We start from the raw sequence: 19,721 nt of genomic DNA, 5'->3' as shown, positions 1-19,721 counted from the left end.
AGGAAATCGGGCAGCACCACACCACACTGCGACTCACACAATTAATGGCCCTTCTAGGGCCTACTTTTCACCCAAGAAATACAACTACCATAAGTTGAACCAACACACTACACTAACAACCACTACTTGTTCCAGGCCTACTATTTTATACGAGACTACTACTTTTTATTTCTATATACCTCCTTTAAATACTATTCTGCCTTCTGGTACCACCTTCCCTACTTTTGCGAGGAGGGGATCCCTACCTTACCAAACCGCTCAACCAATAATGCAAATATAACCAATAACCCTAACCTCATCCACGTCACATCAATGACCTTGCTCTCCACGTTCTCACACCTTTTACACTTCCCCATGCATCTGTCCCCTACTTGTTATCTCTTACAAGAGCCTACTCACAGGTGTGTGTGCTCACCGACCTACTCCATCACGGGGTTCCAACACCGGCCTGCACTCTCCTCTGAGCCGCACTTTGCTTCAAAGGGCAGAGCACTTTTCTTAAAATGGCTCCTGCTAAACAACTCGGAACACATGTTTTTTCGGGGACGGTCTCTGTAGGTGAGTGCAGCTCCATCTGGCGAAGCGGCACGGAAGCCTCCGCGGGTACAGAGAGTGCTGGGATCACCAATTGAAAGCAAGTCCCTGAACGCTAACACCAGAGAGAATAAAACCTGATAGGGAAGAAACTGGTTATCCAAGTCAATCTTGTAAGGACAACAAGTTTAATCTCATGCGCAGATGAGAGCAACTGCAAAGATCTCTGCTGCTAAGAACGTTCTGCCAAAGAGAGGTACAAGCATAAACTTTTAAAAGGTACACTGCTTCATAAGTGATGCAACAACATACACTAACAATCTGCGCGGCTGATTGGATAGACCCTATACAGGTGCTGCCTTTATCCATATGGGATAGCAGTTTACTGGTCTGGTCCCAGTCCGTCCATCTTCCACCATGTGGGTGTTGTGGGATCTTCTTACGTTGAAGGTCAAACAACAAATTAATTATACACCTACTATTCAGCTTGTTTTATCAATCATACTGTGCACTTGGCAGACCTTAAGATGGACACACAGGAGGTTCCGGGGGAACTGTCACACTAACACACACTAACGCGCACACACACAGCCCTCCCCTGCATGCCATCCGGCACCAAAGTCTCCGCCCTAGTTTTGAACTATAATGTATTCCTTCCAGCACCTCGTAATAAAAATAAAGAAATAAAAATCACATGATGGCCAGTTCAACAATACACCCTGTCCATCTTCTTTTAACATTTCAAGACTAGTTACTTTGGGGTTGGTGACTAAAGAGCACCTGGTGACATGGAATTCGGGGATCTTAGGGTTCAGTGAGTTATATGGGCTATAACTCGTGGTCACTCGGGAATGGGCCGGGTCATGCTTTGGCCAAAGTGAGATAACACACACCTGTGCCAGTCTCTTATTGTGAGCTTGTAGAGCACATTCCTCTTGGGCGAAAGACACATCGTTGCAACACTTTCAAGAACAATGAATAAACAGTGAAGCGGGTTGGGGTGCAAACCCTCCTCATGGGAGCTCGGGCATCACTGGAGATTTCTGTGCCCTCATAAATCTGGACCTAGTGCGTGTACTGCCACATTTAACGAGCAAGCCTTCTCTTCTACCTAGGATTATTAATATCTATGCAAAAAGGTGATGCCGCCCGCACGTTGGCCCACATCATACGATTACACTATAATTGGTTATATTAGCATAAGGTCCTGCTGGATGGGAAGGAGTCCCTTTCACTGTCCCCCCTCACCCCTAGCCTCAAATCTCGCCTTACTTCAAATCGCTTAAGGCGGTGGGGAAGTGAGGGGGGCGCGACTGTCCCCTTTCCAACAGTACACAGAAAGCCCTACATGGTCTTTGCAAATTTTGAAAAAATATGATTCTGTACGGTTTCCAGGAGGTCCCACACTGGTGCAGTACGTAGACCATTTGCTCATAGTCTCTCCTTCCTTTAGGGGGTATATTCACCTTGGTAAAATCATTACACTATGCTGCCTTCACTTATAACACAAATGAGGGGTAGAGGGCAGCTGGCATTAAAGGCATGTATAATGAGGGTTTGTGCTCCGTCAGCAATAATTGCAAGTTGCAGGGTTCAAAATTGAGGTGAGCTGGGAGCTATTCAGCTCCTGCTTCTAGCTTAGTAGAGTCTAGTTAGCTTGGAGCTACCTTTGGCTCCTAGGGACAACAGGTGCTTTTCAAATATGTAAATGGGACATTAACTTTTGAGTATTTGAGAATGTTAATAAGTGAGAATTAGAACACATCTAATACACATTTAAACACAATCATTCATCCAAAATGGACAAAACGTTTAAGAAGCATTTCTGGTAGCTCCTGGCTCCCCTGCAGTAGTTCCTGGCTGCAGGGTGATGCTGAGCTGGTTTTAGCTCCTGCTCATCGAATCTCAATTTCGAAAGCTGAAGTTGTGACCTTGCCCCGTTAGGACCAACACCCCCGCCATTGAAACTCATGTATTCATGTGGATATAAGGGAACAGCTCGAAGGAGGGAAAGGGGTGGCGGAGGTGGGGAATCACTTATGCCTAAGTCTCGTGTTGCCATTGGTTTTGCGTCTGCTATTGCTTTACTAATACATTGTTCATCAATCCATCAGAATCGTGAGTGGTCATTTCTGCCACAACAGAGGCATGTAGTAATCACCATACAAAACACTCAGTCTACCGTCATCTTGGCCGATGAGCTAAGTTCTAGCTTGCCATTCAGAGAGTATTCAGTTTAGTATTGAGGAAGTGCCATTGGCACGAAACAGGCTCTCCATTTGCCACACGCTGTGAGTTTACTTTAGCACTCCTAAGTACACTTCACAATGATCACTGTTACTCTGCATAATTCTGTTTTATTAATTTAAAAAAGCATCTATTTTAGGATTCTGGACATGCTTTCACAACATGTCTCCTGCAGCGCTCTTCCTCAAAATTATAACGAGAAGAGCAGGTTTTGAGTTACACACATTAAGGTAGTGTTCAAGGAGGACATTTGCAGCAGAACCTTTCACAGGGGTAAGGCAGCAAAAAGGGAAGAGAATGAGATTATATCATGCTAATTACAGTTCTAGCATCTGTCAAGCTTATTAAATAAACGTCATATTAGTCTTTGTATAGGTAGGCTTAAATTAAGTTTTTAATGTGTCCTTGCAGAAGATTTAAAACATTTCTTGTAAGCACTCATTTAAAAAAAAAAACTCAATCATTATAATGTTGACCAGTCACCTCCTCACTGACAATTATTCATACTCGTCTACAATCAACACTAATCCCATTTACTGCCAAAAAACGCATCTGGCACTTAAACGAAAGACTTTGCCCAAACGCATTCAATTTGGTCGTTATTAGCACCCGTGTCAGGGGAGCCAACCAATCGGGTTGCTTGGATCACATGCTGAATCACACAATCCAAGCCCACTTTCCAAGTAACCTGATGGCTGCTCCCCCACCTCGTCATCTTCCCTTCACCCTCCCCTAGGTTACCGTTGCCTCAACTCACTACCACCCTACCCCACTCAACGTATTGTTTTAGCAGTGGCTCAACCACTGCAGCTGCTCCAGCTGCCATGGAAATGGAAGAGGGGCTCTGCTTGGATCCCAGTCTTCCAGCTCCCGTTCATTTATACAAAATAAATTGCTGTCAGCACATCAGGTTTCTGTATTGCAAACCCAGGGCCACTAAGAGCAATAAACCAGATTCTGGTGGGCCAGATCAGCTGGTAATGGCACCAGGGACCATGGTTAAGACGCTTGTGCAGATCCGGCCCACTATATTGGGTATTATTGCTTAAATATTATACTGCTTTAAATTATGGCAACCAATAAACCAAACTGTGCTCAGTGAAGAACCACCTATCGAAATTTGCTACCTTGAATCAGAGAGGAGTCTTGATTAAAAAAAGGCAGCACATACACAGGGGTTCTGGATCAAGAATGAACCATAGTTTTCTTTTTTAAATAACAAGGATAGAGTTTTTCTCCCTGACACACTAGAACTAGAACTTTAACAATGGTTTGATATCTCTCTGAGCTTGAAACATTAACTACACAACATTGATGGGACCGAAAGGCGGCAGAAAACATCCAAGATTGTTGAACTTTTCATTTTAAACCAACAGAGACTTTGGATTTTCAGCCAACGATTGCTTGAAATCATGGACCCCTAAAATGTGGCTAGTTCTCTGAAAACATGCATACACATATTCCATCAAACTAGAACGTACACCACAAGCATAACCATTCTACCCCAGTCAAGCTACTCACTCGCCAACCAACAGTAGAGTCTGATACTTCTACAATAGCATCTTTCATCATGTTCATAAGGTATTGCACAATGTGACCAAACCTGTCCCGGTGCACTTTAAACCAGCCCCAGAGTGCCTCTGTCGAGCACAGTTTTGTTTACTTTTATGTTCACCACTTCGACCAACACCCACTCCCTGGTAGCCCATAGGGACTACGCAAGATAATTTGATTTCCTCTCATTTTGGGGCATTGGGAGTACACTTTAGAGGATAAAAGTACTTCTCATTCGAGACGGGCGTATACTTCAAGTAAAATATAGATGTCAATGAACAGGTACTTTTCCTACAATCCAAACATCATTTGCAGTTAGCATAAGTTTCAAATCAGTATTTTTATGTTAATGTTAATGTTAAAGGACATTTGTACCGCGCACTGTCACCACCGGAGTGGTCCCCTGGCGCTCTGGCGGCTCTGAAAGAGGGAGGAGGGTGGGGGTTGAGTTACTGGGAATAGGTTGGAAAAGTGCAAGAGAGCAGTGATTTGCTGTTGGCAGCCTCAGCCCGGTGGGTCCGTTGGCTGGGCTTGGGGTGTTTTACGATCGGTAGTCGTTGTGTGCTGTTGTGCAAGTCTATGTGCGGTTTGTTTTGTTGTTGCGGTGTAGTGAAGTTTGTGCAGATTGATGCGTTGGCTTGTGGTTGTGTTTGGTTAGAGTTTGAGCTGTGTAAGCAGAGGGGTGAAATTGTTAGTGGATCGGTTAGTTGCCCTTTCTGTCCTTGCAGTTATGTCTAGGTGTGATGCTTGCTATTATTTATTATTCCATCTGAGTGTGTGGTGCTTGTCAATTCAAAATTCTGTCTATATGTGAGGAGGCTAGTGATCATGATTCCATCCGGTGTTGCCCTTGTCATCATTACGGTTTCATCTAAGTGTGGCATGTGCTAACATTCACAAACCTGTATAGATGTGACGCAAGCAAAAATTGAGAATTCAATCTAAGTGTGGTACATGCTAACATTCACATTTCTATCTAGATGCAGCGCAGGCTAAATTGAGAATTCAATCTAAGTGTGGTACATGCTAACATTCACATTTCTATCTAGATGCAGCGCAGGCTAAATTGAGAATTCAATCTAAGTGTGGTACATGCTAACATTCACAATCCTGTCCAGATGTGACGCAAGCCAAAATTGCAAATCCAAGTGTGGTGCATGCTAACATTCACATTTCTATCTAGATGCGGCACAGGCTAAATTGAGAATTCCAGCTAAGTGTGGTACTTGCTAACATTGTTACACCTGTCTAAAGGTGATGCAGGCTAATCATGCCATTTCTCTACCGATATGGCGCTAATTAACATTGGCTAGTGTGTTAGTGCGTAATGAATTACAACATTTACAGTCACGCCAATAATGGAGTTAGGCTGGAGATGACAAATCTCTTTAGGTATGCATGGTGTGATTCTATGGCAGTATGCGTTCAGGAGAGGTAAGGTAGAGTGACAAGGGTTTTCTGGAGTTGAGTAATTGCTCTGCTCCCCACCCGTGCCACACTTACAGTTTAGTTGGTGTCAGTTTGCTTCTTTTGCTCCACCTGCGGATACCTGCAGACACTTCGTGTAGCCGTCCTTCGCCTCGGGGTCCTTAGCCGTAGGGGCTGCCCTGGGAAGGTGGCTTAAGGGCTTTGATGGACCAATAGGGGTGAGGGGACGGGCAGGGAGGCAGGAGGAGGGAGGGAAGGGGAGCCGCAGGAGAGGGACGCTTCGGGGCATGTTGTGGGCTTGCCGGGGCCACTGCTGGCCAAAATGGAGGCAGCCCATGCCCAGACTAACCTGGAGTGCCGCGCTCACCTGCAACGCCGAGATGGAATACTGTACATGCAGTCTTCACATCAGGCAACACTACAGGAGAGATCTTTGTGGAATGTGCTACGCATGCCATTAATCTAAACCGATCACCAAGCAGTGCAGGGGTCAGAGAAAAAACAGGAAGTCAAGCTGTGCTACCTGGAGCCTGCCCACAAGTACCTATAGCCCAGCAACAATTAACTCACTGGTCCACATGCGCCCCCTGTACACGGGGGTATGCACGCAAAATCTCTAAAACAAATGCAAATACTATACCAATTGCTCACCTTGTGTTTTGCAGAATGCTGAATTAGCTCAGTTATCACAACCTTGTCCTGTTGCAGCCTTCTCTTCATGAGTTTAGAGCAATTAATGTTGACGGCGTCCAGGATGTGAGCAGTGTTGTACTCCACAAAGGGCCGGCTGTCAATTAATAGGACTTTCTCCATGCCTGCCTCCAGCATGGCCACCAGCCTCTCTGGAGCCATGTGCAGAGTCGTCCCCTGGGCCATGGCACCTCCACCACTAGCCCTGCACCGCCCAGAGGTTGCACTTGGTGATGCAATTGTCCAAAGCTCAAAGGGTTTCCAAACCTTCCATTGTACTGTGGTGATACGAGGTCATGCTGGAGGCCACTAGCCACAGATAAACCCCATGAAATGACAATTATTACTGTTCCTTCAAAAGAAGCCACCTTTCACTGCAGATTAACTTCTACAAAGACTTGCTGTATGAAAGAAACACCAGCTTCTTCAAATTCATCGCAGACTTAATTGGCGGGCCCGATTTTTACATTCCAAACAAAAGAGGGCATTGAAATAGCTGTTGTCTAACATTTTCCTTTTACTTCAGTTTCCTCTTTCCACGGATTCCAGACCAGGAAAATCAAGCAGGTTCCTGTACACAAATATAAGGTAAACAGTGAGCAATACAAAGATAAAAACAGGGCTGACATTAGACAGTGCAGCAGTCAAAAGATGGAGAAAAAAAACAAGGAAGGAGAAAAGCCGAAACAGTACGAATGTGGAAAAGGGTTGAAAAGAAGAAGAGCAATAGAAGACTGGTTTAAGGGGAGAACGCAAAAAGAAATACTAAAAATTGACAGGAGAGGGAGGTCAAGGAAGAGGGGAAAAAGAAAGACTACAACCACATTCACATGAGCTAATAGTAGAAGAGAAAGTAAGGAGAATGATGTAGATTATAGCAATTGGTCACAGCAAACGAAGAAGGAATATAAAAGGAGGAGAGTTAAGGAAGTAGCAGCAGTGACACAAATATAGAAGGGAATGAAAAAATGGGCAAAGAGAATCACTTTGTTTGGATATGTAAAGATTATTGGCTCTTTGATGCTGCTTGATCATAAATATTCAGAGGGGGGCCTGTACCCACAGTGTGTGTCTCGATTATAGCTGGTTGGGTGTTGGAAAATAATTTCATCCATTAACAAATATTTTGTTCAACCCCTTATTCTCCAATGCAATTGGGAAAAAAACGTTTGGCTTAATTTCATCAGAAGATCCATTTTAATTTCACTTTTCACTTTTGAAAACACAGCTTCTATAGAAAACTCCTGCTATCAAGGAAACACGAAGATATTTATCCCAGCAGAGAAAGAGCAAAAAACACAATCACAAACCTTTGCTCTGAAAGTCAGCACTTTCACAAGAGGACTTTAAGGCACAGCTAATGGCCAAAGAGTGTGTGAGCGTGGAGTGGGAGGGGGCGTAAACCTTCTTCCTTACCACCTAACCGGTCATGAGATACCCCAGTTCTGTGATACAAATGTCACTTTCTATGGCTCAAACAAAGCAAGACAGCTGAAAGGACTGTGTGGACACGCAACGGTGGAGCCATTCAGATGTTCCTCAAATGTAGCTTATTTTCAGGTTGTTGTGTGTTACCCAACTCAAAGGACTCTATAAATAAAAACAGTGAGTGATCAGGATCCGAATTGGTCAATTTGCAGAGTGAACATGCCACTAGGCAGACATCTAGGCACCTACTCATGCTAACGGTGTCAAAGGCAGAGCGTCCTCCCACTCAGCGAGACTGCATCCCCCGGGGTCCAAATTCTAACTAACTCTGCCCTGCAATGCCCTCTCGTTTACGGGGGCATATCCCCACCATTCTCAGTTGTGTCTGCCCTTGTCCAAAGAGCAGATCACAAGTCGAAGGGGCAGAGGGTGGAAAAACCCAGCGCCCCTCTCCTCGCATTCATTCCCAGAACCCCTTATGCACCTGCAGGACGCTCATCTTTGATAATCTCCTTCCAGCGTAAGCTGCTTCACAAAATGTTTCTCTGTAGAGGGCACCGTGCGTCGTCGACTCAATGTCTCTCAATGGCCTCAGTCTGCTCTCGAAAAGGACGTCACTGACAGTACATATATCATGCACCGTGCCCGTTACTTCAGTTCTAGTTTTTCCTCTCTTCAGAGTATAGGAATTCAGAAGGTCACAACGACCAGACGGAAAAGTGAAGATGTAATACATGGAAATTCTACTGTGGGGTAGCATCGGAGGGGCGATGAGGAATAAGTGGGAGGAACATCCTGTCGAAAGAACATTACCAAGGGTAAGTAGTTTGTTCTTCGAATGGACGGTGTCCTCCTACGTATTCCTCATCTTTGATAAACTCCCAAAGCATTATGTGTAGGAGGTGGGAGTAAGAATGTACTTATTAATGCTGTGAAGTACAGCCTTTGCAAATACTGCCTCCTGCCCGACGCAGAGTCCAGTCATTAATGTTTTGAAAATGTATGCAGGGAGGACCAAGTCACAGCAGCACAAACTATATTGTGCACTGGTACCCCTCTCTGTAAAGCTGATGAAGTGGCCACCAAAAGTGCGACCGAAGTGCTATTTGGCTGTTCTGGCTGCCAGCTGCTCTTGTGCTCCATCTGCATGCTCATGAGGAAGTGACTACGTCCTGCAGCAACTCGGCGAAACGTTATCTAACCTATTCTACAAGTAATAGCTTGGACTCCAATCTTGCCCATAGTGCTTTTTTGGACACCATCTCCCAACAGCCCTATATCAGGACAGGGTGCGCGCACCAGAAGTGCGACCGAAGTGCTGTTCGACTGTTCAGGTGAACGGGGCACAGGCAGCGCTAGCAGCCTCCTCCCCACTGCCTTCACCATTGTAGGCTTACCTGCTGTTTTGAAGACCTTATCGCCACATTCATGGTAAGCATTGCTGTGGCGTGTTGACACTATTGTGCCGTTTCATTTCATTCTGACACGTACCGCTCTGTTTTTGGGAGCGAGGGCTTTCTTAGTGGAGCCCATGCCACACAGCTCATGAGCAGGTGTTTGAACAATTGATCTCCTTGCTATTGCGTGTGCACGCCGACTCCACTTTTCAGTAGCCTTAGTCTGTGTTGTTTGCTTGTCTCAACAGTGTGTGCTGCATCACAGCACACGTGTAACCTACTGGGCATTGCAGGCCATTGATGAACGCCCATGAATTCTTACCTCACAGACTCTAATTTGTGACAGATACATTCTTATCAAATTGGTGTTTGTTTTACATTCGTTGTCTCAATATCATAGCATTCACGTTCTAGTGTACTGCGCAACTAACTACTCCTGCCCTTGTACATAATTGCCTACACTGCTCTTTGTGAACATTTTTATGTATTTTTGCGTATATTTAACAATTCTCATTACTAGCGGTGCAGGTGTTATCAGTGTTGCTTACCTTCTATTGTTATGTAATTGCTGATAAGAGGGTTAGCACTCGGTTACAGCTGGTGTTGGCCTGCCTTCCTTATCAGGGTGCATATTTTAGTATGGTTGGAAGCCTCAGAAGTGGTAGGACTGGTCGAAATCGAGCTAATAAAAGTAAACAATATGTCCATTAACCCCCCCTCAAGGTAAAGTTGAGCCTAAGGCTGCTGCCAATGCACCAGAGTTCATATTTGCGCAACATTCAGTTGCTGCTCAAGACAGCATTGCTCAGTATAGCAACGATGATGGAACTGTTAACAATATAGCCTTTGCACAAATGCATACCCCTTTTGACGTTGCCCGAAGGACGTACTCTTTTCCACTTCAAGAGGCCCTTGACATCGACCCATCATGCCAACAAAGTTTTCTTAGCATGCGAGAAAAGTCGCCACATAACTGCTCGAGCACGCTTCCATCAGAATTTTCAAACGCCCCAATTTCTGACGTCTCTATATTGGCCCTTGCTGTAATGGCTGGATTGGAGAAAGTGAGTCTTTCTCTTGTTCCCTCCACCCCAGTGGTGGCGGCTGTTGGTGGCATAGATGTACATTTTCACAATAACAGGCATAGGGAGGCCGTAAACCTAGAATTTGCTTGTTCAGGTGAAACGCAGGGCTTATCAATCTCACCGTTTCCAATGGCTAGCTCCCCTAATCCAAGTGACTTAAATGATCTAAAGTTGAATGTAGACTGTACTCAGGAACCCCAGGGTTACTTCAAACTATCACCATCACAACAGGTGCCATTGATTACGCATGAAGCCCTCTCTACTGCTTCTATGAGCAATTCCTGTCTACCGCAGGATCTGCAGAATCCTGAATTCGTATTTCCTGTACTTATGCGCATATTAAACTTGTTGGATAAAGGGCAGGGCATGACATGACGCATTATGAGCTTGGGGACCAAAAATTGTCCACGTCTGACATTTTAGCAAAATTAAATAAGCTTCAAGGATTCACGTGTGCCCAAGAAACCATCATGGCCCTCAACTTAGTCAAACCTACCAAATTCTATATTCAAGATCGGTGGGATTGCAAACCACTAGGTTTCTGTGTGAGGGCAACTCCAACGTCCCGCCTTGAGAAATTAGCAATTCCATTCACTTGATCCTATGCCCAGGCTCTCATTAACTCAGCAAACACACACAGGTAATGAGTGCGTTGAATCTTGCAATCTAAGCCTTAATGTCACTACTAAAACTGTAAAAATGGAACGGCTTGAAACATTAATTAAAACCTTACATGTACCATCCAATCCTATTTAATCTAATAGTTGTGTACGCCCACATGACACGAATATAGAAACTGTGTATATATGTGACAATCCAGATAGCCCTTCGGCCTTAACCAACCATCAAGCAGGATGTAAGCAGAATTGCCAGCAGTGTAGATGGCACCCAGCGAGTCTGTGGCAGGGAGTCCCTCAAAGCACTTCTTATCGCGAAGAAACAATCAGCTCCAACTTAGAGCACGTAAGAGAAGGGCTCACAGAAAATTGCAACAAAATGACTTGGGTGGGGGCAGGGGGCGGGGGTGGAACAAAAAAAACTGTACTCTTCTTAAGATCAAAAGGACACAATTCACATATCAAAAATATATGTAACTTATCGAACAAAGATGCTCTATTGGATTTGAACCAGCTCAATGAAGAGAGCAAAGAAGCGCTCCAAATGAAGGAAGCATTGCCTAGCACAGCAAACAAGTTCAACATGAATAATCAATCCAAAAGTTAACGAAAATAACCTTGTCTGAAGCAGGATGTAATGGGGAAGTGGGTTCTGCTGGGCTTCACATCGGCAATTATATCATGACATTGAAGATCCCTTCTGCCTCCCTGGCAGCAACTGCAGCCAACAAACTGACCCAACTTTCCACATTTTTTCCGCTTATTAAGAAGATTAAATCTGGTACCAATATAGCATCCGCCAATGAGGGGCGCTCTCACCCCTTGACTGTACCGCACACTCTAGCGCCTGTTCCCTCCTGCACAGAAAGTGCTGTTGTAAATAAACTCCCACCTGTAAACTGCCCAGAACTTGTATTAAATGATATTAAACCTCTAGTGCCCCCTTATGATGGGGCATCGGATAATATAGCGAACCAAGTGCCTCCTATTAAGGGCAATGAGGAGAGAGCAGAACCAGCTGTCATCCCCATCACTGACTTTACCGTCGACTCTTCAAATATTATTGGCTGCCTGAGTGACTCTTCCATTAATGTTGGGCGCAGACTTAACTGTTCCTTCATCCTCCATTCATTCAATCAATCACATTGTTGCGTTGAGAATCCTTAACTCTGAGGATATTGACTGGGTTACACTCACCACTATTAATAACAACTGCATGATATGCCAATTTCATTCAGCAATCATCACCAAAATGGTATGGGAACATAAACTGGATCTCATTCAGATAGGGCTAACTCCGCATTTATTTAAATCGAAGGAAGCCGCAGTCAGCTTCAAGGAAACCTACGATAATACACATACAGAGGCGGCCAAACCCTCTTCTAGTTCATCTTCAAACCTTCCTAATTAATCTATTATCGCACAGCTCGCATCTTTGTCTACTGTCATTAATGACTGGTCAATCCTGGCGCCCCTAGCAAACTGTCTCAACGTTGCGAAGGGTCCCAACTCCATCAGTGTAGCCAAAGTGCACTTATAACTGCATCGTGAAATTCCTGCGGATACATTAATCTTTTCTCGTGGCTCAATTCCACGTCTTTCAATGACCAATTGTCCATTATTCTGTGCCAAGAAACTAACTACAAATATTTCACATCAATGGTTACACACCTTATTCTGTAATTGCTGAAATTGGTAATATGGGAAGACCATATGGGGGCCTAGCCATTCTAGTCAATATTGGTATGGAGGCCTCGTTCAGAGTAGTCACGGAATTGCAAGACATCTTAGTCATATACTAAACATTTTTGGTGTAAATCAAGAATCACACTTAATAATTTCTCTCTACTGGAACCCAGCTACGAAATTGCTTGATCAAATGCTTTCTCATCTAAATGTGATTTTTGAAGAGGCCCTTTTTAAGAACCATAATTGTAGGATTCTTTTGGGCGGCGACTTCAATGCATGTTGCCTATTGCATGCTTCCGCTCTCGTGAACAGTGTGTCATATGAATGCAATTCTACATCTGCCATTAGAGGCAAACGATGGATTGACTTTCTAGCTCAATGGGAGATCACCTTTTTAGACCTGGACCAACAAGCTTTCCAATTTACGTGGCAAAGTACACAGTGGTACTAAACTTTCATGTATAGACTTGCAGTTTCATTGAATTTGATACACCCTTGTAGCCTAGTGATGACCACCGATCCTGGCCTTGGTGATCATCTAATTATTTCTACCTCTATTGATGTAGCTAGTTCCTTTTTGCAGACTGCTTCGAACTTAAAACTTCTTGAGAGTGATCGTCCCTGTCTGTATGCTGGAACTTTCAGTTATGTAACAAGCTAATTGTCATGATTAACAGAGAGATCGCTGTAGACAACAACGCGTTAACTAAAAAGTTAAACATTCAACAGCTCGAAGACGGGAACAATCGCATAATTAAAGCCATGCTGAAGAAACTAGCAACTTCTAATCTTCAACATGTACACTCTTATAACTCTGAGGTGCGCTTATTAAAGCTACCAAAAAACAAGTCACTAAGATATCGCAAATCACTTAATTTGATGCTTGTACTTTTTCTTTACAAAAAATAAATCTGTAAATCTCACAGAAACGTGTGTCGGACTATCAGACAGCATCCATATATATATTGGATAATCAGAAGATCATCTTAAATTCGGTCATAAAGACAAAAGATCAGTATGGGCTACATGAAGAAGAGCTTCCTGCAATCGCTCTGATAATTTAACGTCAATTTCTGGGGAATTATGGTCGACATACTTAGACAATTCTTTTTAAAAAAATGCTGTCTATGTTTACTGACGGTTATTAACATCAGCAGATTTAATTCTACCTTTTGCCCTTGGTCCTAGGCAGAGGTGGAATGGGCTATTTCTAGATTAAACTACTCTAAAGCTCTGGGACCTGATGGTATCCCCGCCTGTGTGCTTAAACAAGATCTGAGCTTTTGGGCTCCTGTGTTAAAGACAACATATGATAAGATATATCTTTCAAACAACTTACTACGATCCTGGCTCACCTGTATCATTGTGCCAATCAACCCTTTGGAACCGGAAACCATTTGTCCAATTGCATTGTTTGAGGTCTCTGTAAAGGTCTTTTCCATTGTAATTCTAAGAACTGGACATATTCATGAAGCAAAATAACTGTCACGCTACCAGGTCGGCTTCCGCAGACAGATGGGGGCCGCCCTAAATGCCACTGCTCTAGCCCATCTACTTGCAAGAAGCAAAATCTGCAATTCTGGGCCGGTATACATGGCATCTGTAGATCTGTCAGCGGTGTTCGACTGTTATTCGCAATTTGTTATGGACCAAGATGCTCAAACTCTGCTTCCCCGCTCAAATGTTTCAAATATTATCTAAATTACATCAAAATACCACTTTGAGAGTTAACCAACATGGTGCTTTAACTCCAACTATTCTCACTTGTGTGGGTGTCAAGCAGGGCTGCAATTTAGCCTCTACGTTGCTCAATTTGTATTTGTGCGATATGAGTAACCTTTTGCAGCAAAAGAAAATCAGCTTCCCAGTTAGACTTGGTAAATTATATCTACATTGGTTGGCCTTTGCTGACAACATTCTTCTCTTCGGCAAAACCCCTTCGGACTTCAGGTCAAACTAGAACGTTTTGCTCACTATTCACAGAATCGCACTTCAATGTTAGCAAATCTAGGACTATCCTTTTCAACAACCTAATGAAAAAAATATCTGCATTTAAGTGGTCCATCCATGAACTGCACGTTGTGCATGCTATCTGTGAAATATTTGGGATACAACTGATGTGACAAACTCAGTTGCTATGTGGAGACTGTCGCTTGGCAGCAAAGTCAATCCCTTAATTTTGCAAATGAAACTGATATACAGAAAATACTGTAAATATTCTATGATGCCTCTAATTGATTTGTATACTCCGAAAGTTGAGGCGGTTATTTTATACAGATTAGACGTGTCTTGTGAACATTGAAGCCATCCTCGACCAACTTCAAGGGCAACTATGGAAACAAACCCTTAGGTTAGCGTTAATTACCTAATGCAATGTTGCACCAAGAATTGGGAATTTCTTCACAGTCAGCCAGATAAGTGGAGACTCCTCAATTATTTGGCTAAAATTATCTCTCCTCCAATGAATTCCCTATATGAGGATATTGCTATTATGATAAAAAAAGCATAATCTGCTATCAATTGCGTTATGACAAAATGCTAAATTTGTTGAACACAATTGACACAAATGTTGATGACCTCAGTCTAAGGCCAGGGTACATAAAAAAACGGCACGAATTGGACGGGCGTCTCACAGTCGACATGTTAAGGACATATAACACAAGGAAGTGCCACGGTTCATCACTAAAAGAGTGCCGCGCCAGTCTTATCTTATTTGTTTTCCATGCAATAAGGCGCGGGAGCTCTATTTAAGATTCAAATTGAATACATTTTCTACCTACGAAAGAATTAAACACTGGTACCCCCCCACATGCAAGATGCAACAAAGGGTGCCTGTAGGTTTTGTGGCTGTTGTGTACAAATAGAAACCCTCAAACACCGGGTTATTTTTTTGTCATCCCTTTGAAACGCACAGAAATATAATTTTCCGCAAAAGTAATATTGCCATCACTGTATCATCAAAGAATTGGCTTTGGATCAGATGCATGTGGGGAACAAGCATTTCTCTTGTTCTGTCATTAACTCGCTTATTAGCCATCATTAATGAGGAGCTTATAAATAAAATGAATGTATCTTAGAGAGGATTAAAATGATGTTTTATTGATGTGGCTGCAGCTGTTCACTTAAGACCATCCTCTTGTGGCGATTGTAGTACGAGGAGCTTCCACTGTGTATTATTAGCGCCCTGAATAAGCAGTCATACTCCTCATCACTCTCTCCTTTTTTTGCAATAACTGTCGTTCAAAAAAACTGTTCTGCTAACTCTGATGTAGCAATACTATGTAGTAATGTTTATATTTAGTTTTAGAAGCAATCTCATGTACACATCTGCTATTTGCACATTATGTCAAAAAGCTTGTATTATACCCTAGTTACATTCATATTTGAATATTTGTTATTTACAAAAGCAAAAGGCATTTGAGTCAAATAGTGTATGAACTTCAGTTACAAGGCGACACTGGGAAAAAGTAAAAAGCCTCACCGTAACTTTTTATTTCTTCAGTCTTAAACATTCTTATTTATTGTGATTTTATGTAATGTTTTGTTGGAAATTGTATGTTGAATAGATCATGCTTATGTACATTTGGTATCATGGAATAACTTGTTAAGTTTTAACAGTTTACAAACTAAAAACAACAAAATAAATAAAAATAAAAAAAAGAAGTGGCCACATCCCTAGTAGAAGGTGCCCATAGGAACATCTTTATCTGCTAAATTAAAGCACTCTGAAACACGAAGTATAATCCAGCGGGACATGGTTTGCTTGGTCACAGCCAGTCCTAGCTTGTGACGTGTAACCCACGAAGAACTGGTCATCTTGTCTAAGGTTTGCCATCCTAGAGATGTAAACACTCAGGGCTCTCTAAAGGTCAAAACAATACAGTAATTCCCTCCTCAGAAGGATAAGGCGAAGGATACAATTTAGGAAGGACAATTGTTTTGAGCCAGATGAAACTCTGAAATTAAACAACCTTCTCCTTGAAAAAAGGTGGTAAAAGGTGGCTTACACGAAAGAGCCTGTAGTCCACCGACCGTCTAGGCTGGGTTTGGGAAGAAGACAGGCAAGGAGATGACTGATTCAGATGAAAATCAGAGAGGAAGGAAGGAAGGAAGGAAGGAAGGAAGGAAGGAAGGAAGGAAGGAAGGAAGGAAGGAAGGAAGGAAGGAAGGAAGGAAGGAAGGAAGGAAGGAAGGAAGGAAGGAAGGAAGGAAGGAAGGAAGGAAGGAAGGAAGGAAGGAAGGAAGGAAGGAAGGAAGGAAGGAAGGAAGGAAGGAAGGAAGGAAGGAAGGAAGGAAGGAAGGAAGGAAGGAAGGAAGGAAGGAAGGAAGGAAGGAAGGAAGGAAGGAAGGAAGGAAGGAAGGAAGGAAGGAAGGAAGGAAGGAAGGAAGGAAGGAAGGAAGGAAGGAAGGAAGGAAGGAAGGAAGGAAGGAAGGAAGGAAGGAAGGAAGGAAGGAAGGAAGGAAGGAAGGAAGGAAGGAAGGAAGGAAGGAAGGAAGGAAGGAAGGAAGGAAGGAAGGAAGGAAGGAAGGAAGGAAGGAAGGAAGGAAGGAAGGAAGGAAGGAAGGAAGGAAGGAAGGAAGGAAGGAAGGAAGGAAGGAAGGAAGGAAGGAAGGAAGGAAGGAAGGAAGGAAGGAAGGAAGGAAGGAAGGAAGGAAGGAAGGAAGGAAGGAAGGAAGGAAGGAAGGAAGGAAGGAAGGAAGGAAGGAAGGAAGGAAGGAAGGAAGGAAGGAAGGAAGGAAGGAAGGAAGGAAGGAAGGAAGGAAGGAAGGAAGGAAGGAAGGAAGGAAGGAAGGAAGGAAGGAAGGAAGGAAGGAAGGAAGGAAGGAAGGAAGGAAGGAAGGAAGGAAGGAAGGAAGGAAGGAAGGAAGGAAGGAAGGAAGGAAGGAAGGAAGGAAGGAAGGAAGGAAGGAAGGAAGGAAGAATTCGTCCTCCGGACAACCTTATCCTTCTGAAAAGCCAGGAAGGGATGCTCAACCGACAAGGCCTGGAGCTCATTCACACGCCTTGCCGAAGTCACAGCAACCAAGAAGGACACTTTCCACGAAAGGTACTTAAGGTCTACCGTAGCCATGGGCTCAAAGGGCTTATGGCACAAGGCCATAAGGACCACATTCAGATCCCACGTTGAATGCGGTTTGCGAACAGGACGGTAAACGTGCATGAGGCCCGCAAATGACTGGATTTGACAGCGAAAGAGAGCACTGATCCATGGAAATATAAGCGGCAATAGCTGACAGATAAGTCCTGCAGGACAAGACAAGAATGCCAGCCTCTGCCAGATGTGAGAGAAAGGACAGAACTGCGTCGATCGTAGACTCCCTGGGGTCGAGCTGCCTAGCCAAACACCAGTGGCAGAACCCTAGCCATTTACTTTTATACTGAGATTTTGTTGAGGGCTTCCTGGCCGCCTGAATAATGTGCATGTTATCTGCAGACAAATTGAGGCGCTCTAAGGATGTGAACTCAGGCACCATGCCGCCAAGTTGAACGATTGTGGGGAGGGGTGCCAATACTGCTGATCGCTCTGGTGAAGCAGGTTGGGAACCATCGGAAGCCTGATCGGTGCACACAACAATAGATGCTAAAACTCTGAAAACCAAAACCTGGCCGGCCACCAGGGTGCTATGAACAGAAGAGAACAATTCACTGTGCCCCTCAGCTTGCAAAGCACCCGATGAATCAGAGGCAGAGGCGGAAAAGCATAGGCCCTCATGTTGTGCCAGGAAATCTCGAGAGCATCTCCCAGAGAGGAGGCTCCCAGACAGTTTCTGGAGGCATACAGGGGAAGGTTCCTGTTTGTCGACGTCGCAAATAGGTCCACTTCTGGAGTGCCCCAACAATGGAAAATCAGCAAGAGGACCTCTGTGTTCAGTTCCCACTCGTAACTGACCATTGTTCGTCGGCTGAGGGCATCTGCAGTAACATTCAGCTGGCACGGGATGTGTACTGCCACCACCCAAATGCCATGCTGAACAGCCCATTCTCAAATCTGAATGGCAAGATCCACAAGAGGAGGGGACTTGGTACCCCTCTGCTTGTTGATATAAAACATGGACACCACATTGTCCGTGCGGACACGGACCACTTTGTTGACAATGACCTGCTTGAATACTTTCAGCGCCAGGAATATCGCCAGGAGCTCCAAGTGATTTATATGAAGCTGTCTGTCCTGCGGCGACCAGAGATCGGAAACCTGAAGATGATCTAATGTCGCACCCAACCCAGAAGGGAGGAGTTCGTCGTGACTGTCAATAGAGGGCAGGGGTCTTGAAAAGCCGCGCCCACCGACAGATTGCTGAGAGAAGACCAGCACAGCAGGTCAATCCTCATGAAGGATGAAACGAGGATCATTTTGGAGCCTAGATCCACTGCTTGGCGCCAAGAGCTCCGAAGAGCCATCTACGTCGTCCTCATCTTGAGACGAGCAAGAGGAAGAGCCAGCAAACACGAGGCCCAGAAGCCTCTGGAACCACCAGGCCGAAATGCTCTCCAACCGCATAAACACATGACGTTGCTAACAGATCTGCCATTCTGTCCCCAGTCAGGTATACTCTGCAATCAATCGTGTTCCAATTAAGACCCAGGAAAAGCAAGTCCTGCAAACCGTCATGGAGGATTTCCGGCAGTTCACAGACAGCCCAAGGTGGAACAGGAGCTGGAGGAGAGACTGAAGGTTGTTCAAGGCTGACAGAGGACAAGCACTGCGCATCAGTCAATCGTCCAAATACATGAATACCCTCTAGCCGAAGATGAGCTGCGATGACCGACATATTTGTAAAGACACGCGGTGCCGAGCTGAGGCCAAACAGGAGCACGCAAAACTGGAAATGCTCCTCCCCCATGGGAAACCGTAGGTAATTCCAATGCGGACTCCAAATAAGGATATACATAAGCATCCTGAAGGTCCACCACGCTGAGCCAGTCGCCCTTCTGCAAAGAGGACTTTATCAGACTAGGCGTGATCATCTTGAATTTCTCTTGGGGAAGAGCGATATTGAACTGGGAAAGGTCTAGGATGGTGCGCAGGCCATCCTCGTTGGGTTTGGGCACT

General features: G+C 44.3%; 1 protein-coding gene across 2 annotated transcripts in view; it reads right to left on the bottom strand.

Annotated features, from left to right (window-relative positions):
- The window catches only part of DUSP16 (dual specificity phosphatase 16), a 707,767-nt gene that overhangs the window by 438,273 nt on the left and 249,773 nt on the right, over window positions 1-19,721 (bottom strand). For both annotated transcript variants that reach the window (XM_069628708.1, XM_069628709.1), the window contains one exon: window positions 6,415-7,024. In XM_069628708.1, the coding sequence (XP_069484809.1) occupies window positions 6,415-6,639 (225 nt within the window). In that variant the 5' untranslated portion in view covers window positions 6,640-7,024. The remainder of the gene's footprint in view (window positions 1-6,414; window positions 7,025-19,721) is intronic.

This window comes from Ambystoma mexicanum, chromosome 12 (assembly GCF_040938575.1).
Source record: "Ambystoma mexicanum isolate Mex_15411 chromosome 12, UKY_AmexF1_1, whole genome shotgun sequence".
Lineage (NCBI taxonomy): Eukaryota > Metazoa > Chordata > Amphibia > Caudata > Ambystomatidae > Ambystoma > Ambystoma mexicanum.
This window is presented reverse-complemented; position numbering and strand designations above follow the sequence as displayed.